A 15802-nucleotide genomic window follows, 5' to 3' on the forward strand; every position below is an offset into this window, starting at 1 on the left:
TTGACAGGCACTTTTGCTTGATCACAGACAATAGTTCACAAAAAAAGCCACTGCTAACTTATTTAAAAAATAGGGCTGTATGTCTTGACAGAGCAAGTCGTTCCCTAATTTGTCACAGTTTGAGCATGATGGTGTTTCTTTCACTTTGCTACTTGAGGCCAGTTCTGGGGCATATTAGGAAGACTGCAAGCAGAAATGGAAACACAGAATGCACCAATCTCACAGCAGCTCCAAAGAGCAATTCTAGCTGAGTGACCAAGAGAAAAAGCTTATGTCCTTTCAAAGCTAAAAGCATATGGAGACTACCAAGATAAAATTGCTTTCTGTACATTAAAATCATTCTGTCTCTTTTAAGAATTCCATTAAAATCTTGAAAGGTTGAGAGTAAAAAAATCATTTCTCCAAGTCTGCAGTGGAGCAGCATCAGTTTCAAAGGGTTTGGTTTTTTTTCAGGAGTTGTTCTGGTGGAATATTTTACATTTAGATAGCACCTCTCACCTGAAGGATCCCAAATTGCTGTACAAAATCTGAAGCATGTGAAGGAATTACCTCCTTTAACCATCAAATTAAAGATGGGTAGCCACCTATAAACTAAAATAACATAGCCCACATGACACAACTCAACTTAGAGGGGGAACACAAATAGAACAGGAACACCAAATCCAAGAGGAAGTTCCCATCCAGTGAACCTGAATTTGGTCAGGTCATGGCTGTTATATAAATATTCTTACCAAAAGAGTCGTAAGACTTTCAGTGGCTTCCATTTCCATTTCTGGGAAAATGTCTTTGCTCTAGAGCAACTAGTTCAGTATTGTCTCAAGTGAACTGTGAATTACTCAGCTGCTGCCATTACAGCCCATGCTGCCTTTAGGAAGCTGTCTACCAGAAAGCAGGTAGCTTTAGTCCAAATTCTTTCAAAGTGTTATGGAGCTTCCACAGAAGTATCTCACCACATACATTCACGTATTTCCAGAAGACTTAGCCAAAATTGCTGGCCTACAATGCATTCTCTGGCTTCTTTCTGCCTACTTAGATTATTAAATCCACACTTGTCTTCCTTCTGTCTCAGAAAGATAATATTTACTCGTCACTGTTCTACAAATGCTGATTGAAAGACCTTAGCCTGTTTATACCATGAAATATGCATGGTATGATATTCTGGTTTAGAGTCACATGAATGCATTAGTGCTTTATTTGCTCTTTTGTTGTGGGTAGGCCAATGGATGGCCACCTCTGGTTTGGAATGTTTTGCAATTCACGCTGGATGCTGCCAAGGTAATGAAAAAGAAATTCTTGTTCAGAACGTTGCAAAATCAGCAAAGGAAGCATGACTGAATTCAGCTAGGGACTCATTCCCGATTCCTCTAATGTGGGCAAAGTAGTGTTATCTGAAAACAAAACAGTTATTTGCTGCATTTTGCAGGTAGTTTCAAAGTATTTGTATTTCACTAGGCAAAAGTGTGGTAAAGGGTTTTGCCTGCATTTGCCTTCACATGCAATCAGTTGTTGTTATTGGCAATGTACATCCCTCTAGCAAACTCTTGCTCTTCTTGATGATAAAAGACATTTTACAATTGTGTTGTATAAGGGCAGTGGTCAAGTCATCTAAACACAACCATTAAACTTTCCCTTTTATTGCTGTACTTGAATAAGGACACTAATTATTGTCACTAATTTTCACAGCTTAAAACACACTACAAACTAACAATTTTACCTTCATCAGAACCTACATTATGTTAAAGAAACATTACCATCTTACCATCTGTTTGACTTTGCATAGAAATAGATAGGGAGGTCATCATCTAACAGGAATATTATATATACCATCTAAAAAGTGAAGAAGGAGGGGAGAAGAAAAAAAATGCAAGAAAAAGTAGAAATTGCAGTTTAGTAATTCGAAACACAGCAGAGAAATTGATGCTGCATCTTTAAATAACTTGAGAAATGTATTTCATCTTTAATTCCCCATTTTCCTATTCAGAACAAGTGCTGCCCAGGACTGGTTTTCGAGCGGATTCCTCTGGCAAGTATTCTTCAGCCTTTGTTGTTCTGTAAATTAGTTGTCCTTCATTTTATGTTTTAGTTATTCTTCTTTCTTTATCATTTCTCCAAATAATGGCCAATCATGACTGCCCAGTCACCATTTTATTTTGTATGATTCTTGTGGGGTTATAGAATGCTTACTCTAAATCTTTTTATAACAGATTTGCATTTTGAGAAAGGAAAAACATTTCTTTTTCCTCAGTCAATTTTTGTGTATGTTTTAGTGTGTTTTATGTGTACTTTCATACATTAGTGTTCAATATTTAGCATAAAAATGTATCTCTATAATTCATGCCCAAATCTAAACTTAAACAATACTTTTTGTAAAACTGAATTTAATTCTATCCCCTAAATATGTCTTGGGCTGTAAAAATGTAAAAGCAAAAACTTTCAAAATTGGGAGATTTTGGGAGTGCTTGAATCAACACTGGTCTTGTAAAATGGCAATGGACTTCTTAAAAAACCAACAACATTTGATTTCTCAGTGTGATTATGTTAAATGAACAGTTAAAACAGGCATCCCATACCAAAAAAAGGCTATCTTGACAATTTCATTAAAGTCTTTTCAAGTCCTGCACAGTTTGGACAGAGATCCTAAATTAAATATGATATTGGCCTGGTTTTGCATACCCCAGCAGGGTTTATGCATTGAGTAACTGTGTTAACACACCAATTCTTTTTTCTTTTTTTTTCTTTGATGATTTTCATACTGAAACCTTTATTTGCCAGCTTTCCTCTCTATAAATATCAAAAGGAAGTATGTATGTTTTTTTAAAAAGCTACTCTCATTGTAGACCAGCAGACCCATTACTGTTTTCAAGCTTTTCACATCTTTCAAGAGCATCTGAAACTCAGATGAAGTTATTGTAGTGTTGTGTCAATCACAATTCACAATTTCTAATTATTTATATGAAACAAAAATCTTTACCATCTTCATCAAGGGAGTCCTAATTAGTTTTTCTTTTTAGCAGATAGTTGAGTACACCTAGAAAGATTGTAAAATTAACGCAGCAAAGCTCTTCATCTTTGCTTTAATTGCAATATAGAAGAGGTTTAATAAAAAAATTCTATATCAACATTTACAGCATCATCCCAAATATCAGATTTAACACTGTAACATCACATAGCACTTGTTCATCTTGACTCACACAGAAAATCAATTCATTGTCTTCAGGGATATATTTTTCTCAACATTTAAGAAACAATTGCATGTACGTTAATCAGTGTCTAATTCACCTACCTATTCAGGTGAATACAATACAGAAAGCTAGCTCAGAGTAGATAATCACATCTTCACTTGTGAGATCTCATTATTGTTCAGTAACAATCTATTCTGGTACCATTACATTTAAAGTAAATTCCCCATCGTCCAGGAACCAGAATTTCCCCATGCTCTTTACCATCCCCACTGTGCAATGGTCAGATCACAGCTTGTCCAATACCATTCTCAAAGTCATGGGGAAACCAGGTGATTTTATAACCTAGCAAAGTGAATTGGTGTGGTTTTTTGTCTTCTAGGCCAAATGATCAGTTAAGAAAGTTTTCATTTACACAAAAAGCAAGAAACTAAATTCTATAACTATAAAAAAAGAGAATGAAGTTACTAGCAGGCAAAGGTAAAGTTCTTGTTCTAACATAAATGTGTATGGAGGCAAGCAGGAACAGGAAACATTGTCATTCTGCCACAGGATACCCCTTTTATATGATAAAAAATATTGACTTAAGGTGAAACTCTCCTTTTGATGAAACTGGTAGGAGACAGGACATTAACGCGTATTAAGTTGACAGGAAGGATAAGCTGTGTTAATTCAGTATTGGCTTGACTCCCGTTTCTGCAACCTATTCATTTCTTCTTACTTGGCATGAAGCACAAGGAACTAATCTAAGTTAGCAAGAGAAAACAAAAAGACACATTTTCCATGATGAAGTTATATTAACCAACAGTTTGCAGTACACTGCAAGGTACAGAGCATAATTTTTCTGTAAGTAGAGGTAATTTTCTCTGTATGATCAACTGAAAATCTGCTCCAGCAAGAAAACCCAAGATTTAGTCTATCTAACAATCCTTTGTGAGGAAAAAAAAAAGTACCAGAGTCCTAGAGAAGTGAGCACTGGAGGAATATCAGATGAAATGTAATCATTTACGTGGGTAAGAACACTTGATCAGTGTGTATTGAAGAATAATGAACTGCTGCCACGTAACAGTAGGGGCTTCCAGTAAATCTACCAAGCATGAGCTCCTGTAGGAAAAGTACATATTAGTGAACAGCTTACCTGTCTTTCAGAATCAGGAAAAAAGGGATCTCAGTAGCAGCAGGGCTTTAGAACATATTTTCTATCAAAGATGAACTGCCGATATGGAGATAAACTGAGAACCATGGGAAAGGAGTTTAGCAGAAGCTGGTTGCTCAGATTAATCTGGTAACTGATTTTTTACACCAAACAAGCTTAATCCATTTATACTTCAACTAGAAATTTTACAAAATGCCAGATATAATTGAAACACTTTTACATTAGCCTGGAGAAGACAGTGCTTATCACGAAATATAAAGAACAATTGCTAGAAAGCAGGTAAACCTTTCTATTAAAAGAACAGTTTCTGAACTGAAAGGCTAATATTATTGGAGAGCCTTGCACTAAATCTTCTGTCTTATTTTCATTAATCAATTAAGCAAAAAAACCAAAAAACTGGTATAAATCCAGTCCACCTTCAGAGAGATAACCTGAGGAATCTATGGTGTAGCTGTCTCCAGACCAATGCAGAGGTGGTCAGTGCAGCCAGTAGTCATACCATACCAAGCATGAAAGCTGAAATAACCAACAGCACCAGTAGAGGAAGCAGTCTTGTGTACTAGTCAGTCACTGGAGATACTGTGATATTACTGCAAAAAGTAAGTAAATTTATGGGATGCAATCCATCAGTGAAAACTCTGAATGAAGCAGGTGACCTAGCAACAAAGACCACAAAGAAGCTCAGGTACCAGTGCCTTCTTTGCCTGTGTCTTTACTAGTAAGGTCTGTGTGCTGTTTGCTTGCAGAGGTTTACAATAACAGGAAGCTGGACTAGATGACCCAGGGATACTTTCCAGTCCCATGTTTTGTCTCCTTAGCAGGATAGAAAAGAACATTATTTTTCAAAAGCAGTTTTCAGTGGCCTGGTCAGAGTTGGCAGAGAATGGTCTCCATGGACTTCTAACCTTTAGGAAGGAAGGCTCTTCTGAGCAAGCATGGTGGCGCAGTCAGTTAATCCAAAGGCTTCTGAACTGTGTTAGAGGTCATAAAAAAGTATGCCCATATACAGTATTTTTTAACCTAAACCTTTTCCTGGCCAACATGGCTTACCTATTCAATTCTAAATGGGAAGAAAAACAGTGTCTTTTAAAAGAAATAGTACCTCTTATTTTGGAGTCCGGTGCCAACATTAGTTTGGATGAGCTTTGTCAGTGTATCTGTTTGAGGGGTGTTTTCATCTCAGTTTGCCAAAGCAAGTATTCTTCACAGTCTGACATTCTTGTACTTTCTTAATGTATTCCCAACTGTACATATTCATTCACATGTGTGCAAATAAAGGTAGTGCTTGGTTTGTGACAGACTGCTGGAAACAGTACCTTTGAGTGTTAGACCTGAGTTACAAATGTTGATCATACTGTACCTATCTACAAAGCTCTCTCCCAAGTGATAAGCCTCATCCTTGTAGGCACAGCAAATCAGGTAAAGTATTTCTTTAATCTGAAAATTCCTTTGCCTCTTACAACTTGCTAAACAATTTGCATTAAGTTAACATACTGTACATGCAAAAACTTTATTTGTTCTTTTATATACTGTTGAGACACTTATCAAATAAATTGAAAAAGTTAGTATAAGAAGCTGTTCAGTTCTCTTTGGGTTCTCAATATATGACAAGTAAGTTGGTAGGGAAAGGTAATACTTTTACCAATTGAAATATTTGTGGTTCAATATCTTACCAATAGAGATTGTTGAAATAATGCACTATGCTGCTATCTATAGAGGATTTTTAATTGCACAGTCATAGTATAGGACCAGTGCATGTAGTTCTGTATTTGTCTTTGCAAGACTTGACTGAAATAGATTCAGCTTTAATCCCAGACTACACCTGGGATCTGCTCAATTCCACAGTTTATGAGGTGTTCACTGATGGCTCTGAGGGGAGATCTATGAGAGATGCTGAAGTACCATGTTTCAGCCATCTGTAGTCCCTCATGTCCTGAGGAAACAAGGCACAACTGGCCACACTATGAGCAGTTTGTTGAAATAAACCTACTCATCTCTTTTTGTCTCTGGGGGTTGGCAACAAGCTGACCAAAGCTGTCATAATATGTGGACCAGAGTGCAATTCCTAGGAAAGACCATTCCTGTTAATCACTGTCCTGCTTTAAGTGATGAACCTAAAGCATCTCTGAGCATGCAGACAAAGCAATAGTCACAATAAACAAGTTCTTAGTCCCTTAAATGCTTACAGTTTCACTTTGTAATATTTGAAATTTTATTCAATTATTATTATTTTTGACCCAGAACAATAGGTTCTTTCAAGTGAAGCTAAAGACACTTTTATAAGAAAATGTCTTTTAAAAGACACTTTGTTCCTGACTTGATATTTTCCAGGAGAGAATATATTTTTACAGCCAGGTTACACGGGCATATGGAAGCACAATCTTAAGGATTCAGAAAGCTGTTGAGACTTTAATTGGGTAGCTTTAAGGAGTTCAAGTTAACAATGTTAGCCTTCAGTTTAAACCCTAAGACTCAGAGACTTATAATGAGAGCTTTCGTCAAAACTCTTTATTGAGAGTATTACCTGAAAGTGAATACTTAAAAGCTACATTACATAAAAAGACATACTGCTCTATATCTGTGTTTGGAACTTAAATGACCTGTAATGATTTTCATCTTTTGCAACTTGGACTGATGTATCTCTATCTCCCATTTCAGTTTATTCTTTTTAGGGTTTAATGAACTGCAAGGAAAACACAAATTAAATACCAGAGGTGGATGAACAGCAGTCCATTATGCAGTCAGTTTTAGGAAGAAGACACCTTTATAGCCTGTATTTTGGACAGACTTTTCCAGTACTGTTCTTCTATGAATGTATTCTAGCTTGGTTTAGTGTATTCTAGCTTGGTTTAGTGTATTCTACTGAACATAATCATCCTCCAAGAGATAACCTGCATTTTCAATTCTCTTCCTTGTCTGTGGCCCATTTGTTTCCACCAGCTCTAACCAGGATGCCATTAGTCATGTGCAATGAACACAAGGTGGGAGGGAAGATGGTGCAAATTCTCAAGACAAAGCCAATATGCTTTGCTCAGTGGGATTTCCCTTTAAACCAGGTCCCGATTACAAGGAGTTGGATGTTCACCTTCGGAGAATGGAGTCTGGGTTTGGCTTCAGGATCCTGGGAGGAGATGAGCCTGGACAGCCTGTGAGTTATTTCTTCCTGATTTTCCTTTTCCTTCCACACTCTAAAATCTGTGTAAAGGTCAGAAAAATATTACTACATAGCTGAACCCAAATGAATACTGTGTTAAGGCTATAAGTAAAATGGCTTTTATTCATCCATAGAAAAAGACAGAACTCTCAGGTTGTTCATATCTGAAAGATGTTACAGTAAATTAAGTTGGAATCAGAAGGCATTAACGTAGAAACAGTGCATCACTCATCCCATTACTTCAGAGTGTGACCTGACATCTCTTAATCTTGACTTTCCAAACTCAAGTTTAAGCAGAATGTTTTAGAAATCAAATTATGTAAGACTATCTATAACCATGTCCAATGTAGGCAGACTGTATGCATAATATATGCATAAGGTTAAAAGATACTGTCAACAATGCAGTTTATTTCCAGAAACACAGAAGGCCCCACCAGGGAACAGTGGTCCATGTTGCAGGTTAGATGTCAACATCGTATGATACATCAGGCGTAAAAATAGTAGCTTTATACCATTCAGAGGGAGACATCCCTGTAACCAAATAACAGGTAACAAAACTAACATAGATTCGCTGCAGGTGAAATAAATATATAACATAAAACATATACACAGTATTTAAAAGAAATGTTGTAGAAGCCCAGAGGATACGGGGCTAATGTGTGAGACATCACAAATATTGATAAATTTTGATAAATTAATGGTATATCTAAATACTAGAATTTTGAGAGACAGGCAGAATTAGTACTCCTTCAGAAAAAACTTGATGATGTAACCATATTTTGGCAGCAAGGACTAATCCCAAGTCAATAATAATAGTGTTTTATTATCACAACCTTATGCACAGTCTGAGTCCTGTGTTACCACATTTCTGACATAAGATATAACTAATTAATAGACTTATATATTCCCTAGTTGATAGATTTGTGTATTCTGTATTCAAATGCATACAGAATAATATAGTTTTCATTCAAGAATTAACATGAAACATCACATGGCTCTGAGAAATAAAGCTCTTCTATTTTAAAATTTTCAACATCTGCCAAAGTACTGATATTAATAGTTTACTGATGTCTCCTGTAAAAAAGAAAAAAATACACTCTGTCATCAAACTTCCTTCCATGGAGCATTTCTCATGGCATATAAAATGAGACCATCATCTGCACATTCTCCAACTAAGCATTTTTCCTGTCCTTTCTAGATAGCCCAGCCAGTATGGTTCTCAAAGCTCACCTGCTGGATGAAGCCATTTTATCATTTTATGTCTGTAAAGAAATGGCACTAGTGGAAGGCACTACCTCCAAGACCAGGTTGGCTGGGGCTTTAAGCAGTCCAGTGTAGTGGAAGGTGTCAATGCCAATGGATTTCCCTCCCTTATTGCAGGGAGGTTGGAAGTAGATGACTTTTAATGTCCCTTCCATTCTATCATTCTAGAGCATTTGGAAATGACCCTCTACCTGCTTCAGACAATAGTGTCTAATGGCATTTCCTTTCTCCCAGGAAAGTGTCCCTGGCTACAAGGCTGCTCAGTATTCTGGAGAAGTCTCTCTTAGTGTCTTCTTTAGTGCTTTTTCCATTACAAATGGACAATTAAGTAGTCACAGACTGAGTGTCTGACTGACTCTGCAAATTGGAGGTTTATAACAATCTCATGGGGAAAAGTGCAGTTCAAATGCCTTATTTAAAAGATGATTATTTATATAAAATTGAATAATTTCAACCTAAAGAACTGAGAAAAAACTCATATAGAATACCTAGTATACTGATAGTTGTGAATACACGCCAGAGTTGTGAGAGACTTGAGTCTCTGCTCAGCAGTCCAGTAGAAAAGGAATTTTGAAACAAGCCGTTTGCCCTGCAGCTACCTGCATTATGCACTGAACTGTTACAGAGAAAAAAGGTCTTTCTAGTGTCTTTTCAACAAAGGACTGACCTGACTTTGCTGTCCGAAATCAAAGAGTCATAGCTGGATACCAAGTGCAGAGATAAGCACCTTGCTGTTTTTGGAAAGCAGGACCAAAAATGATGCCTTCTGTGAACCACCCTCTAAGACGCTTCACTGTCCTACTGAACAATTGCTCCCAGCCCATGCTTAGCCTCAAGGTTGCTATCTCTATTTCAATGCTTGAAAATACAAAAGCATTTTTTCCCAGATTTATCAGTCCAACGGGATTTATGTCTCCCCACAAACCATGTCTTAAAGTCCTCAAGAGTTAATAAGATCCTAACTGGAGGCTGAGGATCCTAAGGTAAAAACGCACCTCCCCAGAACTGTGTTGCGGTGCTGAATTTCTCAGTTCTCACTCCCTCATTGTTGCCCACCTATTCGTTTTCACTGATCAAATACATCACCAATAAAGAACATAGATATGTTCTTCTCTTTTTTTAGTGTCCCTCTATTTTGTATTCAAAGTACAAGACTTCTTAACTGTTTTCTCCCCTCCACTGCTTCCCTGCTCCCCCATGGACAGCCCGCCTGCAGCCTCCAATTTCTTTCGCCTCCAGAGAAGGAGAGGCAGTCTCCAAACCCCTGTTTTTCCTATGAAACAAGAACTGAGACACTTTGAAATTTTTGTTTCAGGTCTCCTGCTGTGCAGTCAGGTAATACAGAACAAAAGGAAGCTTTTGTCTTTGTGGTTTGATTTCTAAAAAGGAATATGGGTTCTTCAGCATAAGGCAATAACTTTTTCAAAGAAGCAGAATCCAAATAAGTTTTTTTAGAAGGATAATACTGGCACCATAGAGGGACTGTAGCTTAGTTTCATTCTAGTTGTATCATCTACATGACTCCTTAGAAGAATAAAGTGCTGCTGAAATATTCCACTTTCTGTATTTGTAAGCATAAAGATGCTTTTGAAAGGAAATACTTAAATTGAGAAATTCCAAATCTCAAAAGTGTGGCTTGTGCTAGTTCCAATCACCTCTCAAATCTACTTATACCACCATAGGTATTTATCATATCTCCCAGTAACTTGAGGATTTAATCTGGCTCTGTTACAGTTAATTATAGTATCACTGAAACATTGCAAATACACATAAATTGGAACTTTCTTAGTGTTGAAAATTACTGTCTCAAAAGGGAGATGTATTTTGGATACATTTGTGCAGCTTAAACTCAAAATCACAGGAACATGTACATAATTTCACTGAGTTTTACCTTTTCAACACAGATGGACTGCAATTCTTCTCAAAAATGTCTGCAAGATGCATGGTTACATTCTTTTTATTATCAGGATACAGTCACGTCTAAGACATAACAGATGTCCATTGAGGAAAATGTTGGTATAATGCATGGGAAGTCCTATTTTAGCAGTGATTGGGCAGAGTTCAGATGAATAGCTTGGATTTAGACATTGGAGACATTAAAATTAAGTGAATCACACCTTTTATTTGTATATACTTAATTTTACTATATACCTGTGAAGTTACTGTGTCATATTCAGAGAAACTGAAACACAAAATCAAATAATTACCAAGAATCACAAGGAAAGGCAATATGAAAACAGATTAACATGTATCAGTTAATAGAACCGGGCTTCAATTTCAGATTGTGCTCTGCCGCAGTCTTCCTAATTCCAGTATTTCTCATGTTTAATCTCAAGCAATAGGAGAAACTTTCCTTTTTCTCTCCAATAAAATCTTTGTTGCTTACATGTCGTCATCCTTTTCCTCACATATTCAAAGCAATCTCATGCCAGTATGAAACTGCATTACAGAGGTAATATAATCCTGATATATATTTTTCCAATTTTGTTTTGCATGTAGAATTGATAACTATTATGGCAACTACTCATCCATGAAATGAGAGCAGATGCTGGATAAGAAACAAGTTCAGACACAGAAAATTAAAAAGTAGAAATATTAAGCTATTCTTGCTATTAAATATACAAGTAACAGATATGATGGCCCTCATCTTGACAAACACACCTGAAGTGTTCAAAGTTGGACCCTGCTACTTAGCTTAGGAGTCTACCACTGAGATGAGTAACACAATCACATTCCCAGGTGGACATGTGAAATATCAGCAATAATTAATTAGTCAGAATTGGAAGGAGTTTTTGCACTTTGCTGTGGATACTGGTGACCTAACGTGCTGTGATTTGCATTTGTGTTTCTCCAAAGGTTAAATATGCACAAATTGTTCAATATTTTGGCAGGCAATCACAAAAAACCTTAAAGAGCTCAATAAAACCAAAGGAAGAAGATTCTCCCTGTAATATTCCAAGCTGCAGAGGGTTATCACCCATCTCTTCGCAAGAGAACTAGGAAAAAATTCTTACTCATATGCCCAACTGGAAAGGTTTTGAGAATGCTCTGTGGACATCTAGCTAAACGTAGCCTTGGAGAGTTTTTTTCTGTCCAGTGAAGGAGCATAAGTACATATTTCATAGTTGGATTTTGCACAAAGTATTTGCCAGAGCTTTGAGGTATATTCTCTCATTATTTGAAGAACAGAATGGAGAATCTGAAAGAGTCTCTGTGGCCACTCAGCCTGGTGCTGCCTAACAGGATCCCAGGAACACCAGAAATCAGGAAAACACTGCATCATGTTCTCTCTTTGCTAAGTTTTGAAAGCAAAAGTAAGCCAAAGGGAGGTTAAAAATTGGGGGGAATTCTCCAGGCTCCACATTGGGTTTCATTTAAACACTCTGCTGGGATATTTGCAACTGTGCAACTAAGACCACAAAAAACCCCACAGGACTAGCACATCTAACCTTTGCAGTTCATCATGAAAAACAGTGCTTGATAGCTTTTATCTTTTCTTATTTAAAGTGGATTGTCACACGGCATGTCATATCCATCATTCTATGCTCACTCTCACAGTGAAAAAGAGAAAGGAAAACTTGGAACACTCTCTGAATGCTTTAATATTCTTTCAAAGAAAGCGGGTTTTGTTTGAATCAAGCTCAACTGTTCTACCAGTTATTCCACGGGGAAAATATATATGTCTTCTTCTAATAAATTATGTGAAATTATATGTATATAAAGTGGAGAAAATTGTTAAAAGTTTTTGGACAGATTTTTACTAGTTTATACGTCCCATAAAAATTACATTTAAATGTTGATTTGGGAAAACAACATCTGCCCAGAGCAAGCTGACATTTTTCCTCTTTTTTCCATTTTGTTAATCAATCACTACCTAAGCAATTATTCATTATAAGTAACAAAATTCTAATATTGCACTTCTTTTCTCCTAAAGAGTCTGAAAGCAAACTCTGTGTAGTGGGGTCACTTCCACTAATGATCTCAGGTGTTTAACTTCAGGTGTTTAAATCACGCAACAGTGAAGAACCTTTGATAAGAAATATGTAGACTCACTAATTTTAAGTCAAAAGGATCCTTACATGCAATTAATGTTTAGATCTTCTGCATAATGTAGTCTATAACTCCACACTCCTTAGAGATAGATTGTCTTGATTTGAAGGTATCAAGTAGATTTTCCTTAGATTGGGATTCTCAGGTGTGTCACTCCTATGCAGGTAGGAAACACCTTCTGACCAAAGGCAAGGAAGCAGAGCTCTCAGACACACAGATCTCTTCACCTGCACTAAATCACCAGCCTAATTTTGGAAGAAAGGGAAAATCAAAGCAACGTTCATGTAAGTTGGAGGCTCAGTGTATAAATGACAGGATTTTGTTTCTTTGCTGCCTAGATTCTCATCGGAGCAGTAATTGCCATGGGCTCAGCAGACCGAGATGGTCGTCTCCATCCTGGTGATGAGCTGGTGTATGTAGATGGGATTCCAGTGGCCGGCAAAACCCACCGATATGTGATTGATCTTATGCATAACGCTGCCCGAAATGGGCAAGTGAACCTTACTGTGAGGAGAAAGGTGCTACCCACGGGTGAGTGGAGGCTGGGAAAGGTGAAATGGAAAACAGATCCCACTGCTAGCAGCACAAACAGGTGCTGTTCTTAAAAAAACAGAGGAAATAAAAGTGAATGTTGGTGTCATTTTGAGGAAAGAATAATTGTAAATGTGTCCCTTATTTCTGTGACAAAAATACTACAGCTGAGTGTTGTTTCCTTCAGAAGTGGAAACAATATTGCCAGCCCTGCTGTGGTGATCATGAGCGCTCTGGATTTGTTCCATGCTGTCTTGGTCTGTACTGTCTCCTCTTGTCCACTTTTGGGACTAATTGTTCACCGAAGTTAAAGCCGTTTGAGCTGACTGTGTCAATAAGCAATCAGAGAAAGGCTCAAAGACTATTAACTGTTCAGGGCAGGAACTCATTTCACTCTTGTGCGTGTTAAAAGCCCATTTCTGGTCTCACTTATGTCATCTGGAATTTCCCCCCGAACTGCAACACAAGCTGGCTGAAAACCTTCTGTAGGGCACAAGTGGCTCCTAGGAACAGGGCCAGATTCTCCCGTTGAGGAGACACATTCAGAAAATGAACCTAAAACAATACGAAGTATTTGTAGTAAATTAGATGTTTAGACTAGCTTGGTCTCAAACATCAGAACCTGGAGGAATGCGTTGCAGCATCTATTAAAGCTTTGATGGGAGAATGTAATGCCATTTCATTGCAACCTTCGCTTACTCGAGGAGAGAAGTTTATTTAAGAACTTTTAAAACATTTGTGGTGAGTACACTTCACTGAGGCACCAGAAATGAGCAAACCCACGTTCCCAGCCTGTCCTGTCTTATGCCTCCCCATGCCCTAGATCCACTGTCGCTGCCTGCACCATTCCCCTTCGCTCCCCTGCCAAAAAACCGCCCTCCCACTCACCTTCGTGTTCTCAGTCCCCCTCCCACTGCGGCACCGCAGCTCCCTGACAGCCACGCTCTCGCGGGACTGACTTTCTTCTGTTACTGACTCCAGAGTCCTCCAGCCAGAAAACTCCCCCTGCACCCGGCGCGACGCCCCCTCGCAGCTCCCCCAGCGCGAGGAAAATGGCCAATAACCAAGGTAATCTGCCGAGTCCTTGCCTTTAGCGCCTTTCCCGGGTCAGCCAGCTGTACAGAATGCAGGCAAAATTAGCAAGAGGGTTAGCACGGAGTGGATGCCAGCCTTTGCTGCTGCTTGTTAAGTATTAAAGGGTCTACTAGCCAGCCTGATCTCCTGGCACAGAGGATGAGGCAAGCTGGTAAAACACCTGAAGTTGTTCTTGGGCCTTGAGAGTGCCACACGAGGGAATATGGTGTGTAACTCATTAATATTTAAGCATTGCAGGAGCTGAACAAGATTTTAATGTGGTGTGTTATAACACACCATTTAATGTGGTGTGTTATAATTTTTTGTTGTGAAAAAATTTTAAAACTACTGATGTTGGGCGTGACTGCAAAACACTATACTAATGCATCAAGCCAATTAATTTCATGGGAATTTCTCACTAGCATGAATGTATACAACAGAGGGGTCTGGGGGTTTCCTTGCCTGTCTATAGTTGATATACATATATTAGCCCTCACCTGGAATCACCATTTTCCACATACACTTACACAGATCCAGAACAGAAAATCACAATTCACAAGCTCTGGAAAACAATTTGATTAGGAAAATGTGGTATTTGGAACAATGTGGATTAAAATGCCATTTTTTCACAGTCAGAAGCAAAACGTAATTTTTCTGATGAATGTCTATTGCACAGCTGACAGTCAAATTGCCATATAAACTTTTCCTCCTTTATCTTTCTTTTCCTATATTTAGTGGCATTCAGTTGCATTCTTTTATGGCCAAGCCAGCCTTTGGTCATTCTACAGAGTAAGATAATTTTCTTTCTGTTGCAACCCTACTGACATAAACAATATTCAGCATTCTGAAATGTGACAGCCAGAAAATGAGATCTCTCTTGTCACTGACTATGGCATTTAGTTGCAGATTTGGTTCAATAACTCTTGGAGATTTTCAGTTCCAAAGCAGGAGTATAATAATTGTTTGTTTTTCTTCCTCTTTATACTCTCTAATTACATTATTTCATAGTTGCAGAAGGACCGCTAAAGGACACACCTGACTGAGAAAACAACAGCTTGTCCTTGGATGATGTTTATTTTATTAATGTATACACACTGAAGGTCTAATTTGCAAACGCTCTACCTAGGTTGTATGTGTGTATGCGTGAGCTCCTCACATGTTCACTAAAATGACTCTGCCACACTTGTTGCTCAGAACAGAAAACATATTACTTACATTTATCTGAAAGTTCTGTATTAAAACTGTCAATAAATGCTGATTTGTGTAAATAACTTAGATCTGCAAGGAATATAAATCTTTTTTCCCATCTGGAGAAGTAACTTTACTGTTTTCAATTGCCAAAATGCTCGCACTAAAAAATGTGTAATCCCAAAAGTTTTAGCTGGTTCTCTATTT

At 37.8% G+C, this 15802-nt stretch overlaps 1 protein-coding gene across 16 annotated transcripts in view; it reads left to right on the forward strand.

The window, feature by feature from the left end:
• MAGI2 (membrane associated guanylate kinase, WW and PDZ domain containing 2) overlaps positions 1 to 15802 on the forward strand; it is a 718675-nt gene that overhangs the window by 639507 nt on the left and 63366 nt on the right. For 8 of the 16 annotated variants that reach the window (XM_032689609.1, XM_032689610.1, XM_032689611.1 and 5 more), the window contains 4 exons: positions 1982 to 2023; positions 7392 to 7483; positions 13141 to 13333; positions 14315 to 14401. In XM_032689609.1, coding sequence (XP_032545500.1) covers positions 1982 to 2023; positions 7392 to 7483; positions 13141 to 13333; positions 14315 to 14401 — 414 coding nt within the window. The remainder of the gene's footprint in view (positions 1 to 1981; positions 2024 to 7391; positions 7484 to 13140; positions 13334 to 14314; positions 14402 to 15802) is intronic. The other 8 variants (XM_032689612.1, XM_032689600.1, XM_032689601.1 and 5 more) reach the window with 3 other exon arrangements.

This window comes from Chiroxiphia lanceolata, chromosome 5 (assembly GCF_009829145.1).
Source record: "Chiroxiphia lanceolata isolate bChiLan1 chromosome 5, bChiLan1.pri, whole genome shotgun sequence".
Taxonomy (NCBI): domain Eukaryota; kingdom Metazoa; phylum Chordata; class Aves; order Passeriformes; family Pipridae; genus Chiroxiphia; species Chiroxiphia lanceolata.